The sequence below is a fragment of the Eutrigla gurnardus genome (genome assembly GCF_963514095.1).
Source record: "Eutrigla gurnardus genome assembly, chromosome: 13".
Lineage (NCBI taxonomy): Eukaryota > Metazoa > Chordata > Actinopteri > Perciformes > Triglidae > Eutrigla > Eutrigla gurnardus.
The window spans coordinates 3,571,596-3,595,459 of NC_139936.1; the positions used below are offsets into that span (position 1 = coordinate 3,571,596).

Here is a 23,864-nt window from a genome sequence, read left to right on the forward strand (position 1 = left end):
TACTTAGACGGTGGCGTTTGATTGGCGACGCTGCAGACAGACAGACGTTATCTCAGACACAGACCTACATAATTGTCATAAGCCTCCCTTTATTATTAAAGGTATTTAATAATAACCGTTATAATATAGCATGCTGCTGCTTTTATAAAGCAGCCCGTCTCAACTCTCGTGTCTTAAGTCGGCGGTGAGCGTTTTATTTCTCAGAGGAACCTGTGTGTCTGATTGTCAAGGTTTTCTTACAGTTGCACGAGCTTCTTAGAAAAATAAATAATCCCTTCTCAGCTTCATTATGCGAAGAACAAAGTAGGAGGAAAAAGATGTCATCCGATAACAACTGAGGGGGGTTTGCAGCCCGTCACATTTGATGGCGTGCGGCGATACGGCGCCGTCTGGTTATATTCCTTTACTTTATTCTGCTGTAACAGAGGATGAATAAGAAAACAACACTTTGAACGCTGAGAAAGCTCCAGTGAGGTGTGGAAGTGTTCGGCGGCACAGTGCCGTCGTCTTCTCATCAGAGCTGCTTTTTGGTATCTGTCTTAGATGAACCTGTGAACGACAGAGCGGCGTTAGAGAACGGGAAAGAAAATGGAGCTGCATAGATGTCGGCATGCACACATTCACTGCACATGGATGATACAGCAGCAGGCAGGAAAAGGATGCAGGAGGATGAGCAGCGAGAGGGGGAAAAAAAGAGGGAAGAGGTGAGAGGTCAGGCAGAGGAACGGACCGGGTGAAGCTGCTAGAGCAGCGCTGAGCCGGAGTCCGAGTCTGAATCGTGTCCAGGGGCACAGATGGACTCCTGAGCCTGCCTGAACTCCTGGTACTCCTGGCGGAGAGCGTTGAAACGCGCCTCGCTGAGGGAGCGGCTGTACTGGCAGCGAGGCGGGTTGGAAACTGGCGGGCTGACTGAGGAACACGGGCCTGGGGAAGGCATGGAGGGGGGGGGAGGAAAACGCATGGATGGGCAGGTCATGGGACATGCTCACAAATAATCACAACACGGGGGTGAACAGCATGCTGCGCCTTCACATCACGCTCACAATGACACATGCGACACCAATAACATCAAACACAACAGGGAAGAAAAAAAAGTCACCTTTCTGTCGCCGGTCCCGGAGGCCACCGGTTTGATCGTGACCTCTCGCTTGTGACCGATCAAACCTCATGGCCTCCAGGACCTCCGAGTCCACGCACGCATCAGCAGAGTCCCACTCATAACTCTCATCTACTGATGTGTTCCTTCTAATGAGAAAACAACAAGTGGTCAGGTGACACAAGCAATACAACCGGTTATTTTGGCAACATAAAGAAATCCCTCTCCGGAGACGACACTCCGATGACGTCCGCTGTTATTTCCCCAGGTGTGGGGGTGTTTCACCTTTTCACTCTCCTCTCGGGCAGCTCCGTCTCGCCTCTGTGCCGCTCGCCCTCCTCGGTGGTTTCGGGGGAGCTGAGGAGCGTGGGAGTGATGGACAGGGACTGTCTGAAGAGACCGGCGCTCCCTCTACCGCTGCTCTGACTGGCGTAGCTGGTCCTCCCTCCCTCCCTGCTCTCCGCCTCCCCTCCCCTCCTCACCAGCCTGTCTGGCTGTCTGTAACTGTCTGGCTCTCTGGGTGGACAGTGGGCGTAGTATGGCGAGGGCCAGCTGATGCCCCTGGGGAGGTAGGACCTCGGAGGGCCCCTAGTGGCGTCCACGTGTCTCATGCTTTCCCCTCTGGATCCTGGCCAGTGTTGGTACTGGGGGACAGGAATGGACGAGGGCATAGGGACATATTTATGCTGGGCAGACCTCATGGTGTCTTGGTAAGAGGGAGACCACCTGGAGGACTCTGGGAAAACAGTGGCTTGGCGTCGTGGATCTGAGGGTTCCAGCATCGGGGACACGGTGGTCCGTCTGGGGGGGTACATGGAAGGAGTGAGGTAGGAAGGACTAGCCAAAGGTCTGTGTGCGGGGTGATGCAGCTCCAGGCTTCCCATGCTCGGGCGCCTGAACGGGACATACTCCCTCCAGGAGGAGCTCGGCCGGGGGAGGGAAGGCGGACTGCGACCCAGACTGTAGGACTTCACCCTGACGTCAGGGTTTGGGAACTCGTCCCAGTGACACCTTTCAGAAATGTACGTCCTCGGGTTCTCAAAGTGCTCCCACCGCTGTGCCCCCAAGCTGATGGACTTCTTCAGGAAAGGACGAGGCTGTCCCATCCCCGAGAGCGTCCGACATGGGCCTATGCTTAAGGACTTCTTCAGGAACGGCACAGGGGCTTGGCATATCCGCGATGCAATGTTATTAGTCCTGCTGCCCTGAGAAGTCTGTCGTTGGGGTCTTTCCGACAAAGACTCGCTACTGTCTACGAAACTCTGCGAGTGTGATGACGCGATATCTGCCACTCCTCTAGCTGCACTGAACAAGGTGTGAGCTGACCGGGATCCGGGTCTGGATTCAGGTCCGTCTGCGCTTCTGTTCCCGACCCGAATTTGTGTTTTCTCGTTGTAGAGCTGCTTGCTGGTTTTCTCAGGACCAGATGACGATGGTCTGGTCTCATCTGGAAATCTGACTCTGTGTGTGGAGTCTCTGGCTGCCACCTGGTGTTTCTGGTCTTTTTTATCGCCGTAAAAAGAAGCGGCCTCTGCAGCACCCGCAGGATGGAGGTTCGTGTCCTGAACATGAACCTCCCAGTTATTTGGAACAACATCAGGCTTAGCCCCCGGGGATGTTTCCGGCTTTAGTTCTGAACTTTGTCCAGCCGTGTCTGTGGCTGCGGCATCTTCCACCGGCTCATCCACGCTCATTTCAATGAAACCTGGAAGGCTCAGGTACTCGAGAATTGCACTTGTCTGCTGTGGGGACATCTGGGGAGACGGAGCTGCAGGCTTTGCCTTGAAGGAACTGGATATTCCAGGGACAGAAAACTGTGATAGGTCACTCTCGGCCTCTTCTACAAGTGTCAGCGCTGAAACGGGACTTGGACTGTCGGAGAAGAGACACTTGTCGCTTCTCCTGGAGCGCGTTCGCACACCCTCCCTCTCTAACTCAGGGTTGAACCCCGAGCTCCGCCGGTCATCCCGGGCCTGAGCGTCTTTCTCTTTGGCCTTTGCCCCTACTTGCTCATAGGGTAAGGTAGAATAACTCGATGGGCTAGGGTTCCTTGTGGCTGTGTAGTATTTTGCAGATTTCTCAGGCTGATTATACGCCGCAGACGTTGAACTTGGTGGCCTCTCAACCGAAGGACCTCTGGCGGCTGAATCCCAGGGCTGAGTGCCTGCATGCGAGTATGAATGTCTGGACCTTGAAGCACCACCTGCGTCCTGCGTCATTTTCTTTAAGCCCTGCTCAGTCATGGATTTCCTGCAGCTAGCCGGCTCCCTCGGAGGACTCAAGGACCTGGCTCTGTCTGGTGTTTCAAGACACAGGACGGGGGGACTTTCTGAGGTGACGTCAGGCGAGAGCATTGGGAGGGAGGTGTTCTGGGTAACCGGAGAGCGCGACGAATCGACAGCAAGAGAGTCCTCCGCCGTTTCCCTACATGTGCGAGCGAGCTGTGATCTAGGCGACGTGGTCTCCCGCACAGGAATGAGGCTGGTGACCGATGTAACAGGGCTAATGTCCCACTGAATGTGAGACGTAGGGAGGCGGTCCATTGGACTGCTGGTGTTCCCAAAGTAGCACGCTCTCCGATAGTCGGCTACCCGACTCGTCTGACCCGAGGGCCTGTGTTTCTGTCTTATGGTAACGTCTTGTGGCTTCCACACAGGCTCTTCCTCTGAAGTGGGCGTGTTCCTTTGAGGGCTTTTTGTCTTCGTACACTGCTGCTCGTCTCTCCCACGACCTCGACTCCTTTGTTCCGCCGTGTAGCTCTCCAGCTCCCTTTCCAATTCTTCCCTCTCCTTTGCCAGTTGGACACACTTGTGAATACTACTCCTCTCCAGCTCACCCTCCAGTTTTGTGACCATTGTGCTGTCATCGGTCAGCTGACTCTCCATAGGCTGGTAGTCTGAATGGTGCGGCCTGTTTCTGTCTCTGTCCAGCAGCTTTGTTCTCCTGCCCAGACTCGGGAACAGATCTTCAGTGTGGCCCGGCATGCGATGTCTCCTGAGAGAATCGCTGGGTTTTTTCTCGCTGTTGTCTGAATAGAAGCTGGCTCTTTCCAACAGCGCCTCGGAGCCCTGTTCGTCATCGGAGTAAAAGCAGCCGTGGCGGGAGAAGTTTCTGGCCATGGCTCGCACTCTTCCAGGAGAGGAAGGAGGTCTGCTCAGCTCTGGGACGTCCACAGTCAGAGGGGAATCCTTCCGCTCGTCCTTATCCGAGCTCAAGACGCTCGACTTCGGAGATTCCCTGAGTGACGTCCTGTTGCTCCCCGAGCCGCTCGCCCCGCCGTTACTTTGCAGGACCTCTTTCCTCAAGCTTTTCTTGTTGGAGGGGCTGGAACCATGTGGCAGCGGTTGGACGATGAAGCGTCCATCCGGGCCTCTGGCGATGGACTCCAGAGCTGTTGGTGAGGTGTCCTGAGAGCCCAGGTGACTTTCAAAGAGTGTGTAATGTGGCGGCGGGGATGAGTTGGCCAGGAGTTGTTTCCGCTGATCGTGGTATTCCCCACGACTGCCTTTACCGAAGGACGAGTGATCGGACTGTGAGGAGGAGTTGTTGGGGAAGAAGGGAAGTGGCGGACACAGCTTCAGCTTTAGGACGCTGTCTGGGCTGCGAGGAGGTGAGCGACCACTGAGAAAGACATGGAAACGTTTTTTAAAACAACCTTACATTACAGCAGATTCTAACAAAAAATATTAAAAGAAAATATAGAGCTGCACTGATAAGGACACTTACTTTGGAGAAGAGTTCTTCTGGAGAGCAGATGGGAGATCTAAGAAAAGTTAAAGGAAGGACTGAAATGTCAGCATAGCTACATTTGGAACATAAACTTTGGTTTGCAATAATTAAACTTTATGGAGAACATTAAATCTTTAAATCCGATCTACCTTGTCTCCTTTTTCTGCGCCGACGCTGTCTCCTTTGACTCATGTAGCACGCCGTCACCAACGAGAGGATGATGGCCACAAACAGGAAGCACACTCCTCCTAACACGCCAGCCAGCAGCGGCTCAGGGATGAACTCCAAGAGACTCGAACGCAACGGGTAAATCTCCATCCCTGTAAATCAGCTCGCAGTCAGTAAATGAATGCTAATTTTGTAAACATCCAATATACTCATGGTAATCTATACAAAGCCCTGTACCTGTGGTGGATACGTTGACAGACTCACTCGGTTCACTGAGAACTTTGTTGCTGCAAGACATCAGCCTCAGATCATAACTGGAGTCCTGAAGGAAAGACAGATCAGGTGTTTGATCAAACATATAAATCAGATTGTTTTGATGAAACACAATCTTTGGCACAATAGCTGTCGTCTCTAAATGCAACCAGGTTGACAAAGCACGAAAACCTTTGAAAGTACATATGCTAAGTAAATCATTACCCTTAGCAGTCCTTGGACAAGCAGCTCACTCTGATTGGCACTGATGTCGCTGCTGAGGACGACCCACTGGCCCTGGTCCCGGCGGGCCTGCAGCACATAGCCCGTCAGCGGAGCGTCTGGAGCCTCAGGAGACGACCACTGGAGGAGAACCCCTCTCTCGGTCCGGTTGGCTGACAGGAGTGTCGGAGGATCCAGGATTGGCAGAGTGGTGACAACTGATGGTGCTTCTGTCGGCACAGCTGATAAGATGACACAAAATCAGTTGATGCATGCTTTGAGACACAGAGAGCGTGAGAGAGTTTCTAACGTGAGGCCTCACCTTGTGTCCGCACGGAGACGATTTCACTGAAAGGTCCGGAGCCGAGTTTATTCTGAGGTAGGACGCTGAACTGGTAGCCGGTGCCAGCGAGAAGCCCGGTTACCAGCAGGTAGTTCTTGGATGTCGGCACAGGCAAAGACGCCCATTCATGTTTCCCTCTGGACGCCTGCTTGACCCTGGAATAAAAAAAAAACGGAGCATCAAACAGGATTATCGTTAACAGATGAGAAGGGCATCACACAGCATGTATTGTTTGTTACTCACCATACAGTGAACTTTTGGGTGTATCCACCGTCAAAGCCAGGCACCCAGGACACGTTGGCCTGGTTCATCTCCGCAACGACGAAGACAGAGGACGCGACATGAGGACTGGTGCCTGAGGAACAGAGAAACACTTCTGTCAGTTTGCATATTAACACACTATTTAGCGTGAGTCGAGACCGGCCGACTCACCCAGCACCATGACCAGAGTGCCCGCACTGACGGTCGCTACACGATTCGTGGCCAAGCACTCCCAGCCGCCGTGGTGATCTTTGCTGAGCGGCTGCAGCAGGAGGGAGCCGTTGGCCAAAACTGTGTACAAGGAGCGGGGACTAGGGCCAATCTGTAGGGGAGGGAGAGCAAGAGGTCAAAACAAGGCATGAGAAAAGAAGATGCGTTTGTGCAGAGTGGAAAATCTCCAGTACCTTGCTCCAGGTTACGTTTGGAGCGGGGTCTCCAATGGCTTCACAGGGGATGATCAAGTCTCTGCCCACTTCCTGGAGATACTCGGCCCGGGGAGGCACTCGGAATGATGGCGGGTCCTGGAGGAGAGAGAATGCACGTGTATTAAATGTGTACACTCATGGTAAATGTGTGTTTCTGCAACTTAAACGGAGAACACCAGCCTCACCTGCAAAATGACCTTGGTGGGTTCAGACTGTCCCATGGTGCCGTAGCTGTTATAGGCCGTGCACGTGTACATGCCTACAGCGTTGTCATTGGCTGTTGCTATGAAAACGGAGCCCTCAGAGTTCACTATCCATCCTGGGAACTGGACAGATCAAAGGAAGGGGAAACAATTATACATTTACGAGACGTGTGCAGTTTGTGATACATTACGTTTTCTATTCTGCGTCGCTTACGTTGTCAAGGTTCAAATGGTTCCCATCTTTGGTCCAGTTGACATACAGCACAGGGGGATCAGCCTGGACCGGGCAGATAATGACCCCCTCCATGCCTGCAGGCAGGTACGTTTCACGGGACATTCGCCCCACGCGTGCAGGGTCTGAGACGGAGGAAGAGGAACCAGTCACACAAATGTTACGATGCTCTTGGTCAGAGAGTATTTCTCTGTAACCCTGACCAAGGTTAGGGCTATAAAAGAATAATGGGTTGATGTAACAGCGGAACCCTTACGTTTGACTTTGAGGTGTGCAGAGGCCGAGGGCGGGGTGAGTAACCCGTTAGTTGGAATGCAGGTGTAGTTGCCAGCATCTTCTGGGATGAGATTAGGGATAAGAAGTGTTCCATCCACCAAAACCTTCACTCTGGACTTCAGGGACCTAAAGACAAAAAAATGTGGTGTAATTTAGGAAGTGATCAAATTGAAAACTAATTTTAATGTAATGGAAATAAAAAATACTTTTTTAAAAAGGTTATTTATCAGAGCATCGAAGATATCACAATAATCCGAACTGTAATCTCTTTTGTTTTTAGCATGGTCATGACTACACGCTACAATAGTCTTATAAATAATCTAATTACAACTGATTGTATTAGCAGCATGCTTTGGAAAAATGCCCCATTGAGCCACTGTGTATATTTAAAAGCTTCCTTTAAATACACTTCCCAGTATTCTATTAAAGCAACTGTGTTTTACAGCAGACTGTCAAAAGTATCTTGGGTTCATGAACACATTATACCATTAGAGGCACTCACTCAATATGGTAAACATTCTGTCCTTGTTTCAGCCACTCGTAGGTGAGGTTAGAAGGGTAGGCATCAGCCTGACACTGCAGAACTGCATCCTGGGACATGTTGAGAGTGGTGTCCTCGGGGTAGATGAGGATGAGTGGAGGTCCTTTTGACAAGTCAGGAGAAACGATTGTGTTTATGTATAGTTATGCAGTCAGTCATGAGCTGGATGAAAGACATCCGTGGGGATTGTTGCTGTCAGTGAATCAATGCTGGGGATGGACTGTAGGGGGCAGTATAGACTCTGCAAGCATGACTGTCGGCCTGTTTGCTGGGTTTGTGCAGAAGCGTGGACAAAACCATAAAGCTTTTTAAGGAGAACAGAGATGGGAAGATAAATCTTTAGTTCCAGAAAAACAGACGTGGTGGATGTTATTTTAAAAAACACTGTTTTTATTCCTGTGTCTCGTTCACCTACACATCAAAGCAAAGTGCTGAATGCAAGATGAGAAGGGGTCGTGTCTTTCACCGATGCTTGACAGCTCAACACTGACCTTTGACCTGCAGCTGCGTAGAGTGAGTGACGTTCCCCTCCGTGTTGGACACGTGACATTTGTACACTCCTGAAATATTTCTTGTGACGGAGGCCATAGACAAGGTACCATTGAGTACCTAAAAAGGAGGGGGGGGGGCAAAGGTGAAGAGTGGGAGGATCACAGAGAAAGAGAAAAGTTGGAGGAAGAACAAAGCAGTCTGTTTTGAAGGAACATCAAAGCTGCACCTCCTACAGAATATGCTAATTATAAAGTATTTAATTTAAATACAGCAAAATGCCATCTGTTAATCCACCTCACTTTTATTTTTTCATGCCTCTCAATTCGGCTCTCGTCTTTATGCCAGACAACAGTTGGTCGAGGGTTGCCATGGGCTCCACAGCTGAGAGTCAGCGAGTCGCCGAGCAGAACCTCCACGAAAGTTGGTGGCGTCTTGATGAACACAGGCGGAGCTGGAACAAAAGGGCAGCACGGATTAGACATGAACTCCTATTTACGTGTTCAATTCAGACATAGGAGACAACCAGAGCACTAATTTGACTTTGAGCACTGAAAGAGTCAACACCTTCGAGGTGGACAACATCTCAATAAATGCTTAAAAACCTCAGCAAATCCCACAAAAATGATCTTTCTTGTACATTTTATTTTGCCTGTGTTTTGCTCAAAAAGCATCCATACTAAAAATATATGCAGTCATTCGATTGGAAAGGGATTTGGATAAAGCATGACCTCATCTCTCTGTGTCCAGTTTGGTTTTGGGCATATTCTTGCGTAACATGCATTCATATGATTCTCAATACATCCCACTGATGCAACACTATCATGTACAAAGGTATCCAGTGTTCACCTGCAACCTGATGCAGCACATGTAGGCCTCTCATTCACTGCAGTACAATCGTATCAAATCCCAAGCTTCACACTCTTAATGGCACTTCAAACTTATGAGAGTGTCAGTGACAAGAGAGTGGGAAGCAGGTGGGTTCAAGAGACTCTAATTTAAGCATTTAACCTTAATCTTAGCCCACACAAACCACTCATACGCTGTCCTGCTCCTGTTATTCTTAAGGCTGACTCCTACGCTGACATCGCTACAGAGCAGGCAAAGAAGAGATGTGATCACCGTGTGCACGGGACACTTCAGCTTGCCAGGGCCCGCAAAGTCCCCAGCCAGGCTGCATGCCGTGGCTGTTCAAAACAAGGACGTTGCCAGCGATGACCAGTGAAAGAAGCCACTCCCCCCCCCCCCCCCCCCCCAAAACAACCGCAGTGCTGCACCTGTGATGGAGAGGAAGGTCCATGTGCCGTTTCTAAAGTCATCTTTTTTACTGTCCAGGAGCAGGATGCGACATTCGAACCAGCCCTCGTCCTCCAGGGTCAGCCGATCCACCAGCAGAGAGGCACCCCGGGTCAGAGACACACGGCCTGTGGGAGGAGGGGGGAGGGCAGAGAGGAAGGGGTGAGAGAGGGAGAGAGAAACACAGTCAGACAGGCAGAGTCAGCACATGCAGGAAGAGGGCTTAGCACGCAGAGGACACAGGCATCCAGTGTCACAAAGGCAACAAGTCACAGACTTCATGTTAGCACAGTATGAACATAACTCTAATGTTTGTCACAAATAACCTACCACATAATTATGATTTATGAAAACAGGGGAGGTCGACGCTCAGAGGACGAGAAGTCAGCGGCCCTCGGTTGAACACAAAAACCACTCAACTGATGATAGCAATAATTTGAGAGATTAAAGATGAAGCTGGTGTCCTGTCATTAAGGGTTTGGGTGGAGGTGGAGGTGGAGGGGGGCGGATCTAGGATGAGCAGCAGGGATACTCATTAAATTGCTAAAAAAGAAATATTTTTTTTTTCTTCTTCTTCTCTTCTTCTTTCTTCTTCTTCTTTTTGGTTTTTGTATTTTCCAGCAAGTCGGCTGTTTTTGTTCATCAATGGTGGAAACTGGGCAGAGATTACAGATGCATGCTCTGAACTTGTGCCTGAACACCAGTAAACCACACGGACGGATCCAAGCACACATCTCACTATCACACACACACACACACACACACACACCGCACACCGCGCACACACACACACACACACACACACACACACACACACACACACACACACACACACACACACACACACACACACACACACACACACACACACACACACACACACACACACACACACACACACACACACACACACACACACACACACCGCACTCCCTCTCCTCCTCTCTGTACTTCTTACAACTCCTCGTCAGGCTTTGAAACTTGATCTGCTGGTTGCCTGGTGACTGCAGCCTGTTTTTCAGGGTACTGAAGTTACCCTTCCCCACCCACCCCCTTCCTTTTATTCGGTCTGTCTCTCAATGAACCCCCCCCCTTCGATCTCAGAGCTTTAAACATCAGGAGGATGCGTGCAGGGGGGGTTAACACACACGTTGCCATGAATGTGGAGAAGTTTCTGGCATCTCGTCATTGTACTCTTTTGCAGCCAACATGCTTAGAAGTTATCAGTAATGTCACATTCAATCCAAAATAACATAATTAACTAAATACCACTCTTTATTTGATTTTTAGATACTGTATATAAGAGCAGAGAACTCTTGAATGTCCCGCAACGCTGAAGCAACGACACCCGCGAGAAAGGTCACATCCTCAGCGTTCACGCCGCTTTCCCTCCAGACGGCAGCGTCTGGAAGCTATGACATTCATTCAACTCCACTCACGGCCTTAAGACAGGGCAAAACACACACTGAGAGTAAAGGCAGACAACAATGGCTAACAATTAACCCTGCATTCCTGACTGGGGCTGTTGCTGCGCTTAATAGTCAGGTTTAATGTTTGACTGACCTCCTAAAACGCCGGCGCTCACTTAAAAAGAGGCACCATAAAAAATGAAAGCCTCTCATTTCAGTTAGCATCTTCGCAAACAGCCGGGCAGGGCGAGGAGAGAGAGGAAATGTGCAGGCAGATGATAACAGGTGTGGGGATAACTTTAGGCATATTCCCTTTATCTCTCTGTGAGGGATCCTCCCTGAGCGGCTCGTTGCCTACACAACATTTTCCAGTCGGACAGTGAACCGACCGCAACGCTGCAGGCAAAGAGAGAGAGGAGAGAAAAAAAGACTTTCACGTGCAAAATCACACAAACGCTCTTTACACGCACCTAATCCTCATGTGGCTATATATTATGGGTTACTTAGAGATCACCGTGGCTTAGGGCACCCTCTGACTGACCATGTGCACTGATCTTGTTGGTCCAGCACGTGGGTGTGTGTGTGTGTGTGTGTCGGTGTGTATACATGTTGATTTTCAAAAAATTTGGTGAGCGCCCTGCCCCCTGGTTCTCCACGGGGGAATTCTCTCACTGGCGAACACTTAACCCTTTCCCGTAAGTCCCCCTCTTGTCCGTCACTACAAAGAGGAGGCAGCCCCCAACACACACACACACACACACACACACACACACACACACACACACACACACAATCCCCATTTTCTCGGGTTACCATAGCGATGAGACGGAGAAAAGCCCGGGCTGTAGGTTTTGATTTGAATTCAGTTGCTGTAGAAACGCGACAGGGCCAAACATGGGTATGGGAGGGTTGATCACACACACGGAGGTGGGGGGGGGTTTCCACTGTCAGAGATTTGAAAAATTACAAGTTCGGGGGTAAAAATAAATGTTTAGAATTTGAAAAACAGCCTTGTGTTACATCCAGGGGCACCAGAGGAGGGATACATGAATGAGAGAGAAAAAAAAAGGAGTGTTTTCCTTTCAGCCTGGGGACAAACAAAAGCTTGACGCTGTGTGACAAATGTTGCTTTATTCAAGTTTGAATGATGCATCTCTGGACTTGAACTGAAATCCGCAAATGGCACTCGGCAGGTGCTCTGCCCCTCAGGCTGTTGTTTTTTCCTCTCCGACGGCACGACCCAATGCAAAGACACCGTAATAGCAACGACACGAGAGAAACATTATCAACCATATCAGTAAAGACCCGCCCTGTTTTTCCCCATTCCTAGAAGACTTGAGCAAGAGGTTACGCAGAGGTTACTCGTATTGTGTGCATCGATACTCCACTGACAGCCTATGAGAGGTTGATCTTTCTGACCTTTGTGCTCCGTAACTCCCCGGCAGACACATTCATCACTCCCCCTGGTTCTACATTAGCACAATGTCCACAAGTCCTTCCTCAAGAGACAAACGTCATTAGACTCGAGGGTGGACGGGGAGGACGGCTGAAACAATAGCTGCTGCTCCTTTCTCGCGTCCACCCCCCTCCTCCTCCTCCTCCTCCTCCTCAGTGTTTCTCCTCCGGCAGCTATCACATGACAGCTCCAGTCTACCTTAAAATGAGCCCTTGTTTCCAACAGGTCGAGCTTCAGTGAATCCGAGGGTAGGAAATGGAAACGCTAATCCACCAGCGCTGTGTGAACTTCTAAGACGCACCCTCTTCATATCAGCGGGAGTCAGGTTCTCGCCCAGTGGATGGCAGGTTAGGAATAACTCAGATTTCAGAGCCGTGCCGCCGAGGCCCGGAGCTGGTCTAGCCTTACGCTTTCTGATCTCCTATTCTTTCTTCTTCCTCCCCCCCCACAAGACAAGATTGATGAGGCATCTTTCTGCAAGTGAAACCACCGCAGGCAACCGAGCTGAAGACACTTTTTTTCATCACTTCTGGCACTTCCTCCGCATGTTTATTGTATTTTAGCAGTTTTGTGGCAACAAAAGCTCCAAGGCAAGAGTTTTACTGTTGCAAAGGAGTTAAATCAACATGTGATTTTTGTACGGGGGGACTCCCACTGGTAGCTAGTGACATAATAACACACGGGGTACACACTCGCTAACTGTGGAGGAAGACAAGATAATTCTGTTTGGAAAAGCATCAGCGCTGCTTTTCTTTGTCCATCCGTATGTGCATAAGAGAGCCGAGCGGAGGTGCATTGTGGGATGTGTTTTGATTTGAATACAATCATAAGTCTGGGACTGGCCCCCGGCCTCTGACAGCTCACCCCTCCCACTCCCCCAAATTTCTCTCTTCAATCCTCCTGTCTCCCTAATCAGTTTAACCCTCTTATGAATAGCTCTTTGTCGTGAGATAGATTACAGTTAACTCTGTCCCTCTCGCTCTGTCCAGCTCCCGTTAACCCCTACACCAGCAAGCGCGCACACAGCTCACGTGCCAAAATTTCACTACAGAGGACACTCAATTTACCACAGACGTTTGGCCGTCCTTGTTAAAAAAAACAAGGGGAGGGGGCAAAACATTTTGGAATATGGAATTCGGACGAGTGAGATTATGAGAGAGTGTTTGAACTGCTTTCTGGTACTGAACATGAGCTTTGTTTGCTGGTATGCAAGAGATAACACTGGAGTTAATTATTAATAGTTGCCTAAAATTTGCTTTAGTTAGAGCATCAGGAAATATCCCTGAGAATAATCTTCATCGTTGTTAACTGTTCAAAATATCCCATGCAATGTTGATTATAAAAAGACACTGATCTCATGCTCCTCGAGCCTGTCACACACACCCAAGGCAGGAGGTAACAGAGCTTTTGTAATGGCCTAAACTGGGGAAAGACTCCCAAGTTGGAGCCACCTATTCTTCTTTCATTGTGCCCTTGTTTGCCACGCATGACCCTGGTCTAGTTAGAGCGGAAAAACTGGTTGGAGATGGATAAAGGTGATCAGTTTCACCTTTCAGCTGGGCTGGTTTTTTTTCTGCAAATAGAAGTAAGTTTGCAAAAGCTTAGCTGTTCAACAGTTTTTAGAGTTCAGCCTTTGTGCGAGTGTGTACGTGACTTGTGCATGTGTGTGTGACAAATGCAAGCCGTGACTCCTCCAGTGTTCAGAGGTCACGCTGAAAGCGTGATGGCGGCCTGCTGAGATCCGGGGGTCTGCCCATTGTCGTTCTAACCTCAGGTCGGACTCCCCTGCTCACAGTCTCTCCCGATTTACTCCAGCACACAGGAGACATTTGATCTAACCCTGCAACAGTAAACCAACCTGACACTGCAGGTCTTGAACATATTGTCTCAACAAATACACCTCAAACAGACTATATTAGCGTGTCAGTCAAGAGTGTATCCGGCAGGATTCCTCTTTGTTGTGAGTTGACTAATGTTCAGGACTGCAGGGCATGCTGGGTGTGAAACGAAGAGGAAGCGGGGACTAGGGGTACTAATACCTTCCTGATTCAGACAAGAGACGCCCTCAAACAGGCTGGTGTATAAGGGGGTCAAAGCAAGAACACCACTCAGTAGCGCTCACACTTCTCAAATACAGAGCGCAATCTCAAATACACCTGATATCGTATCAAAAAACACTGGTTTAATGGATGACTGAAATAGTCGTCCAAGATATCGCTGGCTTTGATTCCTTTCATCTCAGTTTCTAAAATTGGCCTATAGCATCATTGAGCTTGAGACAAAGCAGCAGACCAAGGACAGACAGCCTTTGGGAATGTTTTTTAATGTTTTATTTTAGTCTACTTTAGGATTTGAAATCCAATGAGTCCACCACAGAAAGGACAGGAAAACATTTGAGTAATGCATACGGATGTCTGGCACCTTACTTAGCTTTATTGGAAGCAGCCATTATGTTGTAAATCCACCGTAGTGCTGAAAACCAGTACTGGCCTCGTCCCTACTCTCCGGTTCCTGATCTCAGACAAGCCAGGGCAAAGATCGAGAAATGGTCGCCTGCTTGACTGTCTTGCGGTTAAATCTGAAATCCCCCAACATTTTTAATTTGAGGGTAGAATACATTAGACCCACAGCACTGACACGCTTCACATGCTGCCATCTGCCTCCAGTGGGAGGGGAGATACGAGGATCTAAGGCAGACAGGGGTAAAGCCCACACCAGACGTGTACACACAGGGGATAGGACCGGCAAAATATTAGGACTCAAACAGTCTTCTACTCGGAGCTACATCTCTGCAATGTTGTTTACTTCATTATAGCTGCTTGTGCATCAGATGACTGCCCCTAAACAATGACATAGTTAACGGCCAGCAAGAGGGTTAACACGCCAAACACGGTCAGACGTTGTAGACCTTAAAATGCAGTTGATGAGTTGTCACGACGCCGCAAACATTTTTCTTAATCGGAGGCTTTAATTCTCAACGGGAGCTCCTGTTAAAATAAGTTCTAATACAACAAATTTTAAGTGAGGGTCCCGGTACATTTCAGTGACCTAGTTGGGACAGTATGGGATTTTGGGTGTCCTAGTAGTCCTGTTGGCTTTGGCATTGCAAGGGGAGGTTGTGATACCCCTCTTTGTCTTTTGTCCGCTGGTAGAACAATGACAGGATTATAGGGCTCCAGCAAGAAAACTCCCATTATTCCCAATGCTTCATCCATCCTCCTTCCAGCACAACAATCTCCCCTTACTGGGTCACCCCTCAGCATACTAATAAAACACTGTCATCAGACCACCAAGCCCCCCCTACACTCCTAATCCCCCCCCCATACACGGCATTACTACTATCCCCCTTCTTCTTGCTCAGCTACCCCCACCCCCTTTAACTGCCTCTATTAAAACACATCCATTCTTGCTCTTCCCCTTCTCCCTGCTCCCTGTCTGGACACACACAGACTGAATACCAGCAGTAATTACAGGGTTTGTGGTTTGGATGGATTACCTATTTGGAGTTTTGTTTCATCCAAACTTCCCCTCCCCAAGTCTTCATAAATACCGGTGTAGCCTACACCGCCTTATGCCTACCTTTGCCTGCACAGGACAGATCATGTTACTTTAGGGAAAAGAGCAACGCTGCCACATGGACACCTCGCTAAAATCTACTGAACCATAATTGGAGAATTATTTCAGAATCCTTTCAGAAACAAACTGCTGTGATAATAGCTCCAGATTCAGCTCTTCTTCGTCCTTCTGAGCAACGTTTTCAAAGTGCAATATTAAGTTCTGTGTGCATCGCTGAAGCACTGGAAAAAAAAAATTCAATCAAAGAAAAAGCCTTACATGTCTACTTCAAGGGAGCGGACTTCCAGTCAAGCAGCACACACTGCTGCAGATACAACATGTGTTTTTCATGTGTGTTTTCTCTGAAACCAGTGCGTAATTGAACCCATCTGAGGGACTCTTACCCTTGTAGTTTGGATGAACTCGAGGAGCGTACACCCCGAATTTGATGAGGACGGGAACGTTGTAACCGAGACGCACCCACTCCACTACATGTAGAGGAAAGAGGTTCGGGGTGGTGGCTTCTTTGGATGGGGGACTGAGATTGCAGCTCAGTTCTGCAGAGCTCCCCTCTCTGGCACGAACCAATGATGCCACACCTTGAGACACACCTGTAAAAGCACATCACCAGAATAAAGCATGAGATTCTGACAGCACAGAAGGTGATAACCCCCCCCTGTAAAATGGAATAAACACATAAACCATGCTCTCTCCTGGGAAATATGTGCCTTTTAAATAGACTTATGGCTGCCAAAGAGGCCAGATTAACCTCTCTGGATTTTTTTTTGGTCATTCATTCTATGCTGGGAAAAGTTCAGAAAATATTTGCAGCAATAATTTGGAGTGGAAGCAGGATAACTGGTCAGCGGTTGGTGGCAAACCGATTGACAGAAGCGACAACTGATCCGTGAATGATTATATTAAACTGTGGGTGACTAAGGCATTCCCAGTGTTCCCTGATAAACCCCCGGGCCACCGGAGGACATGTAAAACAACCGCGTGCCATTTGGTGACAAGATCATATAGCCGCAAAGCCTGCAAACACACACGGCAATCCCATTAGTGACACCTGGAGCGGCCTCTCTCCGCCCCGACTCCTCCCTCGCTGCCATGTGCTCACGTGGGTGTGTGTACGCAACTGGGTGCCAGTGTTTGCTCTACTACTCATCTGGCCTGGTGATTACTTTAATCTCAGGAGGGGGTGGGGGGGGGGGGGGGGGGGGGGGGGTGGTGATGCTCTGATGCAGGCCAGCAGGACCCTCTGTGCTCTCTCCAGGCCGACCTCCCACCACCCCCTGGGGTACACACATGGTCTGCGGACCAGCACAATCAATCCCACCCCCCACCCACACACACACATGCATGCAACACAGAGAAGCGTGCCTAGGGATGGGGGTAGCATAAATCCCAGATTGATCTAAATCCACACCCAGAGATATTATTTAAGTTGGATTTTGGCCCATTTCCCTCTCGTCCACTCATTAGTCTATGTTGTAACTGACCCCTCCTCTTCACTTTCCTTAATGTAAGGCAAAAGGAGGCGTGCCAGATATACTATATGTAGGCAGCGGGCCGACAACATATGCCAATTGCTTTGCGATGCTTTACAATAACATGGAACATACTGCAGGTCTTGTGAATATTGGTAGACACTGAACTTTTGTTGAAGGTATGCAAACAAATGGCAGAGACAACTGGTCATATTAGAACCAAAGGAAGCCCTATGAGAAAGTCTATATCACTTCCTAATATAACTTCATGCATTTAGACAAACAGACTGCTTTGTGAATTGTGATTTTCATCACAGCTAATCCGTGTCTGAGTCTGTGCATTTTGTGATTGATTAGTTCGTTAACAGTTTCATGAAAAAACAGATTTACCGTTAACAGGAAATGTCTACCCATTTGAGGAAAAAACTCTCTCAACATGTGGAAATCAAGTATGGTAATGTATTCTAAGCGTATGTGTGATGGATCCATATTTGCATCAGCATACTTACTTAGCAGACAGATGGCTACAGCAGTGGTGACAGCCTGAAGCCACCGTCTCTCCAGTCCCATGGCCGTCCGTCACACTCCTTCACACATCTCCCGACCTGAAAGCGAAGACCACACATCACATTCACTCTTCGACAGAACACGACGGCACCATTCAGATTCACAGCTGCACAGGGACGACTGTCACACCCCCCCAGACAGATCTAATCCCTCGAATTAACAACACCACCACATTACAGATGCTTCTTGGTTAATAAATAACTGTATTCTTTGAAAACGCCTAATCCTCTGGAAAATTGCATGTCTGACTGGTTGGATTAAGGCAAATAACATATTCCAACAAAGTGCCAGTGTGTGTGTGTGTGTGTGTGTGTGTCCACAGGGAAGACTCTACTGTAAGTGTATGTACAGATTAACCTGACGCTTGTGATTGGTTCAGGTCATCAAGATGGTGTCATCACATGCTAAATAGGGCAACAGCAATTGACAGGTGACACAGGCAATATTGAAAAGGCGAGTCTGTCCCCGACTCCAGATGTTATCTCGTTACCGCTGCTTTAAAAAGGGGAACTTACGTGGCATTAATTAATTCAAGACTCCATCGAATACAGCACGTGTCACAGCTCACCTGACTATTCGACGCACAACCATCGTATGCAAATGAACCAGCACAAATCCAATGATTTAGATCTCCTAATGAGCCCAACAAACAAGATTCCACTTACACAAATTGTGGGCCTACTTCACAGCGTGAACGACGAGAACAGCTGCAGCAACTCACGGAGGCCCTCCACCTTAAATTGGATTGGCGGCACAAGTTTAAGTTGCTGCCCTTCAAACATAATGGAAGAGCTGACCCCCCTCCCCTTAAATCACTCCATGCAGTACCCCTAATACCATCTTATTACTTTAAGTTCATTAAAGTCATATAAGAAGGGGGCTATTCCTAGAGCGAATGTAAGTGCTGGATTTTAGCAGCTGCTGTAAACACAGAAACGCAGGGTAACTGAATCACATGACGAACATGTTTGGTCTCTTTGCACTTAGGTTTTGCACTTGAGTAAACAAACATCCCAGAATAGAGCCGAATAGTGCGTTTATCTCCTTGTACTTGACCAACATGGGAGTTGAGAACGCTGCTGATGGAGCTGGTCGTGATGCACTGTGATAACTGTTGTTAAGCATCTTTCCAAGGCAAAAAAAAAAAAAAATCAATGTTGCACAGGCACTGAAAAGGAGTGGGACAAAAACGATTTAGAGTGGGGTTGGATTTCCTGTAAATGCTGATGAAGAGGAGAGGGTGGCAGGACACGAATCAAGGCTGAGGTTTTGCACGACAGAATGTTTGTTAATGAGGAAAGGATTACTCCTACTGAGCAAACATTAGCACTCGGTGGGGGTGTCGGAATAAGTCTTATAATGGATTTAAAAATAATAAAAGTAATAAATCTTTTCTGTCTAATCATTTGAGTGTCAACCTCCAGCAGACCAAAGAATGATGGAAACGAGTGGACATCGCTGCATCATCTTCACAGTCATTTTAACAACATGACAGCAACAATAATGAGAAAATCCTAGAATACATCTGATAGGTAACGTAAGCTCATATCCAGACCTGCGGTAACTTTAGACAACCTCAAGAATAACTAAATCTATACTCCTGTCTGCTCCGCTGGGCCTCCACAACAGAATACATGAGTGGCTTGTGGCAACAGATAGACAGGGCTGCACCCACTACGGAGGAAGCATGGAGGGCGGCTTTGTCTGCAGGTGCAGGAGTAGAGGGAAGGCAACCAGGCTATTTCTTCAGGCAGCAGAGCAGAGCAAGGGGGACCTTTAATTGGCATGTGCTTCAGAAAAGAGACCTCATTTTTAAAACCTGGACACGAGGAGCTGTTAAATAGTTAGATAGTGAATAGTTAAAAACAGCTTTGCCATAATAGACACTTGCAGACCTGTAGGCAATTACAGTTTTATCTCAAGTAACAAAGAAAGAATAACTGTGGACAGCGCCGATTTAACTTGTGCATGTGAGAGGTGACACACTAATCTCCTCACAAGGGTATCTGAGGGAAAATTGGCATAATTAACAACTGCTCACAAATCGCCCACAAGAGAAGAGACCGAATGCTTTGTGAGAGTTTGGTATAAAGTTTTGCAAACGGACATCTGCAGTGAAACAGATGTTTGATTTCGGGGACGTAAAGGCTAAAAATGGGGATGCAAACAAGCTCCATTTAGCCGTATAAGAAACGTGTGGACACATATCTGATGCACTGGATTTCAATGACACAAATTGCTTTAGATCTAGTCATGACTTAGCCTTCTGTACTGGACATATGTAACACCCAGACTAATCCCGCCCCGCTGATCCGAGTGTTAATAGTGTAATTGAATTAGAGATCAAATTGGTGAGCCAAATGAAGGACACTCTTGTCATCTGGCCGTGCAGTGATCAATCACGGGTAGATCAAGTCACTTAACACTCCAGATTATTCTGCTTGCTGGGAGTCCAGAGACGTTGGAGATGACATGGATGGTTTATTAACGGCAGAGCAAGCAGGTTGAATTTTACACATTGTATAGTGGACCACAGGCAACACCGATGTCAGGGATCCTCTATAACAGCTCACTGTTGTCAAAACTACTTTTCTCATCTCCACTGCCAAGCTAGTACTTTATAAATGCAGACTCAAGCCACCATTCGCCCTCTAGAGAATTCAAATTTCACTAAATAATTTGCACAAATGTGTTTCCAGCGTCAGCATTTAGTTGGATGTGTTGTGTTTGATTCTAAGCTGTCAAGCCACAACAGCTGGTAAGCCTCATCTCTCCATATGCAATGGCACTAGAATGAAGTGATCGGGAACTGAATAATGCAGAAGTTAAGGAGCACTCTGTAGAGGAGTTAACTCAAGCAGTGCAGCGCTCTTTTCCTTCCCATCACTTGATAAGATGTCAAAAAAAGATAAATTGTCGTGTCCACTCTGTCACGCACAGAAAACCCAACACCAAACTTCAACCCTGTTATACTTCAGTACCTAAGCGGAACTATCAGTGCTGTTTGCAACAGATAGGGGCCTGATAAGAAGAAGCATTACTCTCTTAGTAATCCTTGTTAATCCTGACAAAGGCTGTAGCCTCTTCGCCTGGAGCAACTTAGCGAGAACTACGCATTTCACTCGGAGAACTTTCACAGCCGAACAGAACCATTTCACACGGAGGCAGAAATGTCAACCACAGCAAAGACAACACATCCGCACAAACAGTGCATGTGTCAGTTATTTACACAGAACTGGGTCGTAAACCATCAATCCAACCTTGACTGGTTTTACCAGCCAACTGGGGCCCTCGTGGATTTATTTCCCCCGGCACTGCAACCCAATTTAGCATCTGTATTGACGTTTGTTTTAACTAAAGGAAATGAGCTGGGCACGCGAGAGAAGCCCGGGTCTCGTGAAGGGGAAAGCCTACTGTATATGGATTAACATAGTAATCGCTGGTAGCCTGACACACAGTACTGCAGGGCAAACTTTAACAATACTGACTAATGCCCATTGATTTCTCTTCATTTACTCACACACAGGAACTTGAACAGTGCCACCTACTATGCAATGCAATTTTGCAGCGATTGAGCATTACTGCAAATCACATCAATAAATCAACTCATAAGCTCCGCACACTAGTGGAGTGATTTCATAAAGCTCAGTGGTCTCAGGGGAACCACATGAGTCTAGTGAGAGCAAAGCAGCTAATATCCGTCTTGCAAGTCCCGAGTCTATTGTACTTCCCTGCCCCCCGACTCTCAGGAACAGGTCAGTCCCATAAAAACCACTTTCAAGACACGACAGTGGGAGGCACCGAGGCTGAAAAGCCAACAACCGCAAGAGGAGAAGTTTACTGCCAGAGAATGTTATAACTTGGAAGATCGGTGAGACGTTAGATCCCAAAACAAACCCTAAATATTTCACCTCACTGATGTGGTTCTCATATCTTCTCTTTGGGACCATCTGTTACTGCCCTGATGTAAAAAGGCTCTTTCAGACAAGTCAACACCAATAAAACATACAATGGTGGCCATTTATTGTACACTGCGTGGTCCTTAAACTTCATTAGGCACTTATTTCAATCTCTTCTCTTTGGTCGACTACATTTCTACACTTTTCGGCTTGAACATACAGTAGTGGCTAAATGATTATATCTTAAGCCTTAATAACCCAGCAATTTGGAGTAACCACCTTCAACTCCAGCATGAGAATCTGCCTCCAGGGCAATAGTGCAACACACTGTTGAAATGTCCAGGACTGCTAAATGTTGAATTATGTGGGGTATTACCCTGTTAAATGACACCTGACATGCAGGGACTTTGTTGAACTGGAGACCCGGGATGATACGCTCAATATTTCAGGGATTCTGGAGGAGAAAAAACCCTCTGTAACATACAACCTTTGACAACATATAAGCTGATTAAGAACGAAGGAGGCTTATATTTGTGAAAGTAAACAGTGTGCATACGGTCTTATGGGCCAACACAAGGGATTACAAACATCCAGAGTAACCTCACGTCTCGCCAACCAGTGATAACAAGCACAACAAAAACAAAGGAAGGGAAACACTGGAGCAGGGAATGTCTATCATGTAAAAAAAATAAAAGAAGCACGACAGACATAAGGTCCTGAGGGCAAATCTACGGTCTGGTCCATATAAAAGCAGACGCCGAGCCTCGAGCTCTTTCTTCTATCTTGTCTGAATCTGCACCCCTGTATCGAGATGTCACAGTCCAGACATCCTGTAAAACAAAACAGGTGCACCTTTTGTCTGGCTGATACCAAGCTGAGAGGAGGGAGCCCTGAATAATAACAATAAATATATTTAAAAAAAACACTATTCTGACTATCTTTCTCATTATTTTAATCCTGCCAGTCCCGACATAATTCACTTTTGGGTCATAACAGTATGTTAAATCTATTCACTGCGGCATTAGAGGGGGGGACATTCATCGGGAGATTACAAGTGGCGCATGTGATGCACTAAACATAAACAAAGGCGCGATATCACGATGCATCTTATTTACTAGAATACCAGACCAGACTGGGAAAATAAACTGATGGCACAGCCAAACACAGGATGTTATCCTTTATCTCTGCCAGCACCGCTCCTTTACCTTGCTTGAGGCACTTTTTCCACTTGAGGCTGAGAGGAGAATCTTTCAATCCATTGATGCTTTTGTTGTTGTTTTATTTACACCCCTCTCGCAGACCAAATGTAACCGTCCATGCCTTTTTCTCTACAAGAAGTCAGATTAAAAAACGAGATTTAATAAAAAAATAATAAATAGAAAGTCTTGGATAAAACGCAGGTGGTCACATTTTTTGTTCTCACACCTGGATGAAAAAAATTAATTAAAATCAATCCTCGGCGTCCATGCTTATTACACGTCCTAAAAGAATACTTCGCGTTTTCAATAAAAATCCATCAACAGTCCAACATGAGTCATGAGTCCAACAGCGGCCCATTCAAAGTGGATCTAAACTTCCCACGGCTCAGTTTGTTTTAAGTCCAATAGTGTCCAAACTTGACGGGAGCACCTTTAATCACGAGCGGGAGTTCATAATTAACTTCGTGAATCGGTCGACGTGCAAGTTTATCAGCAAACAGACGCAAGTTTCACCAGAAAGAGAGCACACGCTGCTGCTGCACGCTTAGTTTGAGCCCTGCTGTTGATACTCTCCCTCCGCGTCTCCCCTCCCATTATGACCAGTCCCTCCTCCTACTACAGGACCAGTCAAGTCACACACAACACAACTACTGCACTTCCGGTTACACCTTACAAAATAACACCACTACTGACGAATAAAATGGGTTTCAATTAGTCAATTTAATAGTCAAATTATCTTATAGTTTTAGTAATCTG

General features: G+C 47.6%; 1 protein-coding gene across 2 annotated transcripts; it reads right to left on the bottom strand.

Moving 5' to 3' along the window:
- Window positions 1–3: 3 nt before the first annotated feature.
- igsf9b (immunoglobulin superfamily, member 9b) lies at window positions 4–23,636 on the bottom strand. 2 transcript variants are annotated; one of them, XM_084025030.1, is made up of 22 exons: window positions 23,115–23,636; window positions 17,953–18,048; window positions 16,358–16,564; window positions 9,515–9,661; window positions 8,540–8,691; window positions 8,240–8,357; window positions 7,710–7,851; window positions 7,188–7,333; window positions 6,914–7,056; window positions 6,682–6,822; window positions 6,476–6,592; window positions 6,243–6,393; window positions 6,054–6,165; window positions 5,790–5,965; window positions 5,471–5,709; window positions 5,231–5,315; window positions 4,975–5,145; window positions 4,823–4,859; window positions 1,382–4,717; window positions 1,100–1,245; window positions 731–924; window positions 4–549 (listed from the first exon to the last, which is right to left on the bottom strand). In XM_084025030.1, exons 2-21 carry the CDS (start codon window positions 18,011–18,013, stop codon window positions 743–745), a joined length of 6,009 nt encoding a protein of 2,002 aa, XP_083881156.1. In that variant the 5' UTR covers window positions 18,014–18,048; window positions 23,115–23,636; the 3' UTR covers window positions 4–549; window positions 731–742. The 2 variants fall into 2 exon arrangements, with proteins under 2 accessions (XP_083881156.1, XP_083881157.1); XM_084025031.1 differs by lacking the exon at window positions 731–924.
- Between the last annotated feature and the right edge of the window lie 228 nt (window positions 23,637–23,864).

Coding starts and splice junctions, on each gene's coding strand:
- igsf9b (XM_084025030.1), bottom strand. CDS start 18,013: ATGGGACTGGAGAGACGGTGGCTTCAGGCTGTCACCACTGCTGTAGCC. Junction 6,823..6,913: donor ACCATTTGAACCTTGACAAC/GTAAGCGACGCA, acceptor TGATCTGTCCAG/TTCCCAGGATGGATAGTGAA. Junction 4,860..4,974: donor GCGCAGAAAAAGGAGACAAG/GTAGATCGGATT, acceptor AACTTTTCTTAG/ATCTCCCATCTGCTCTCCAG.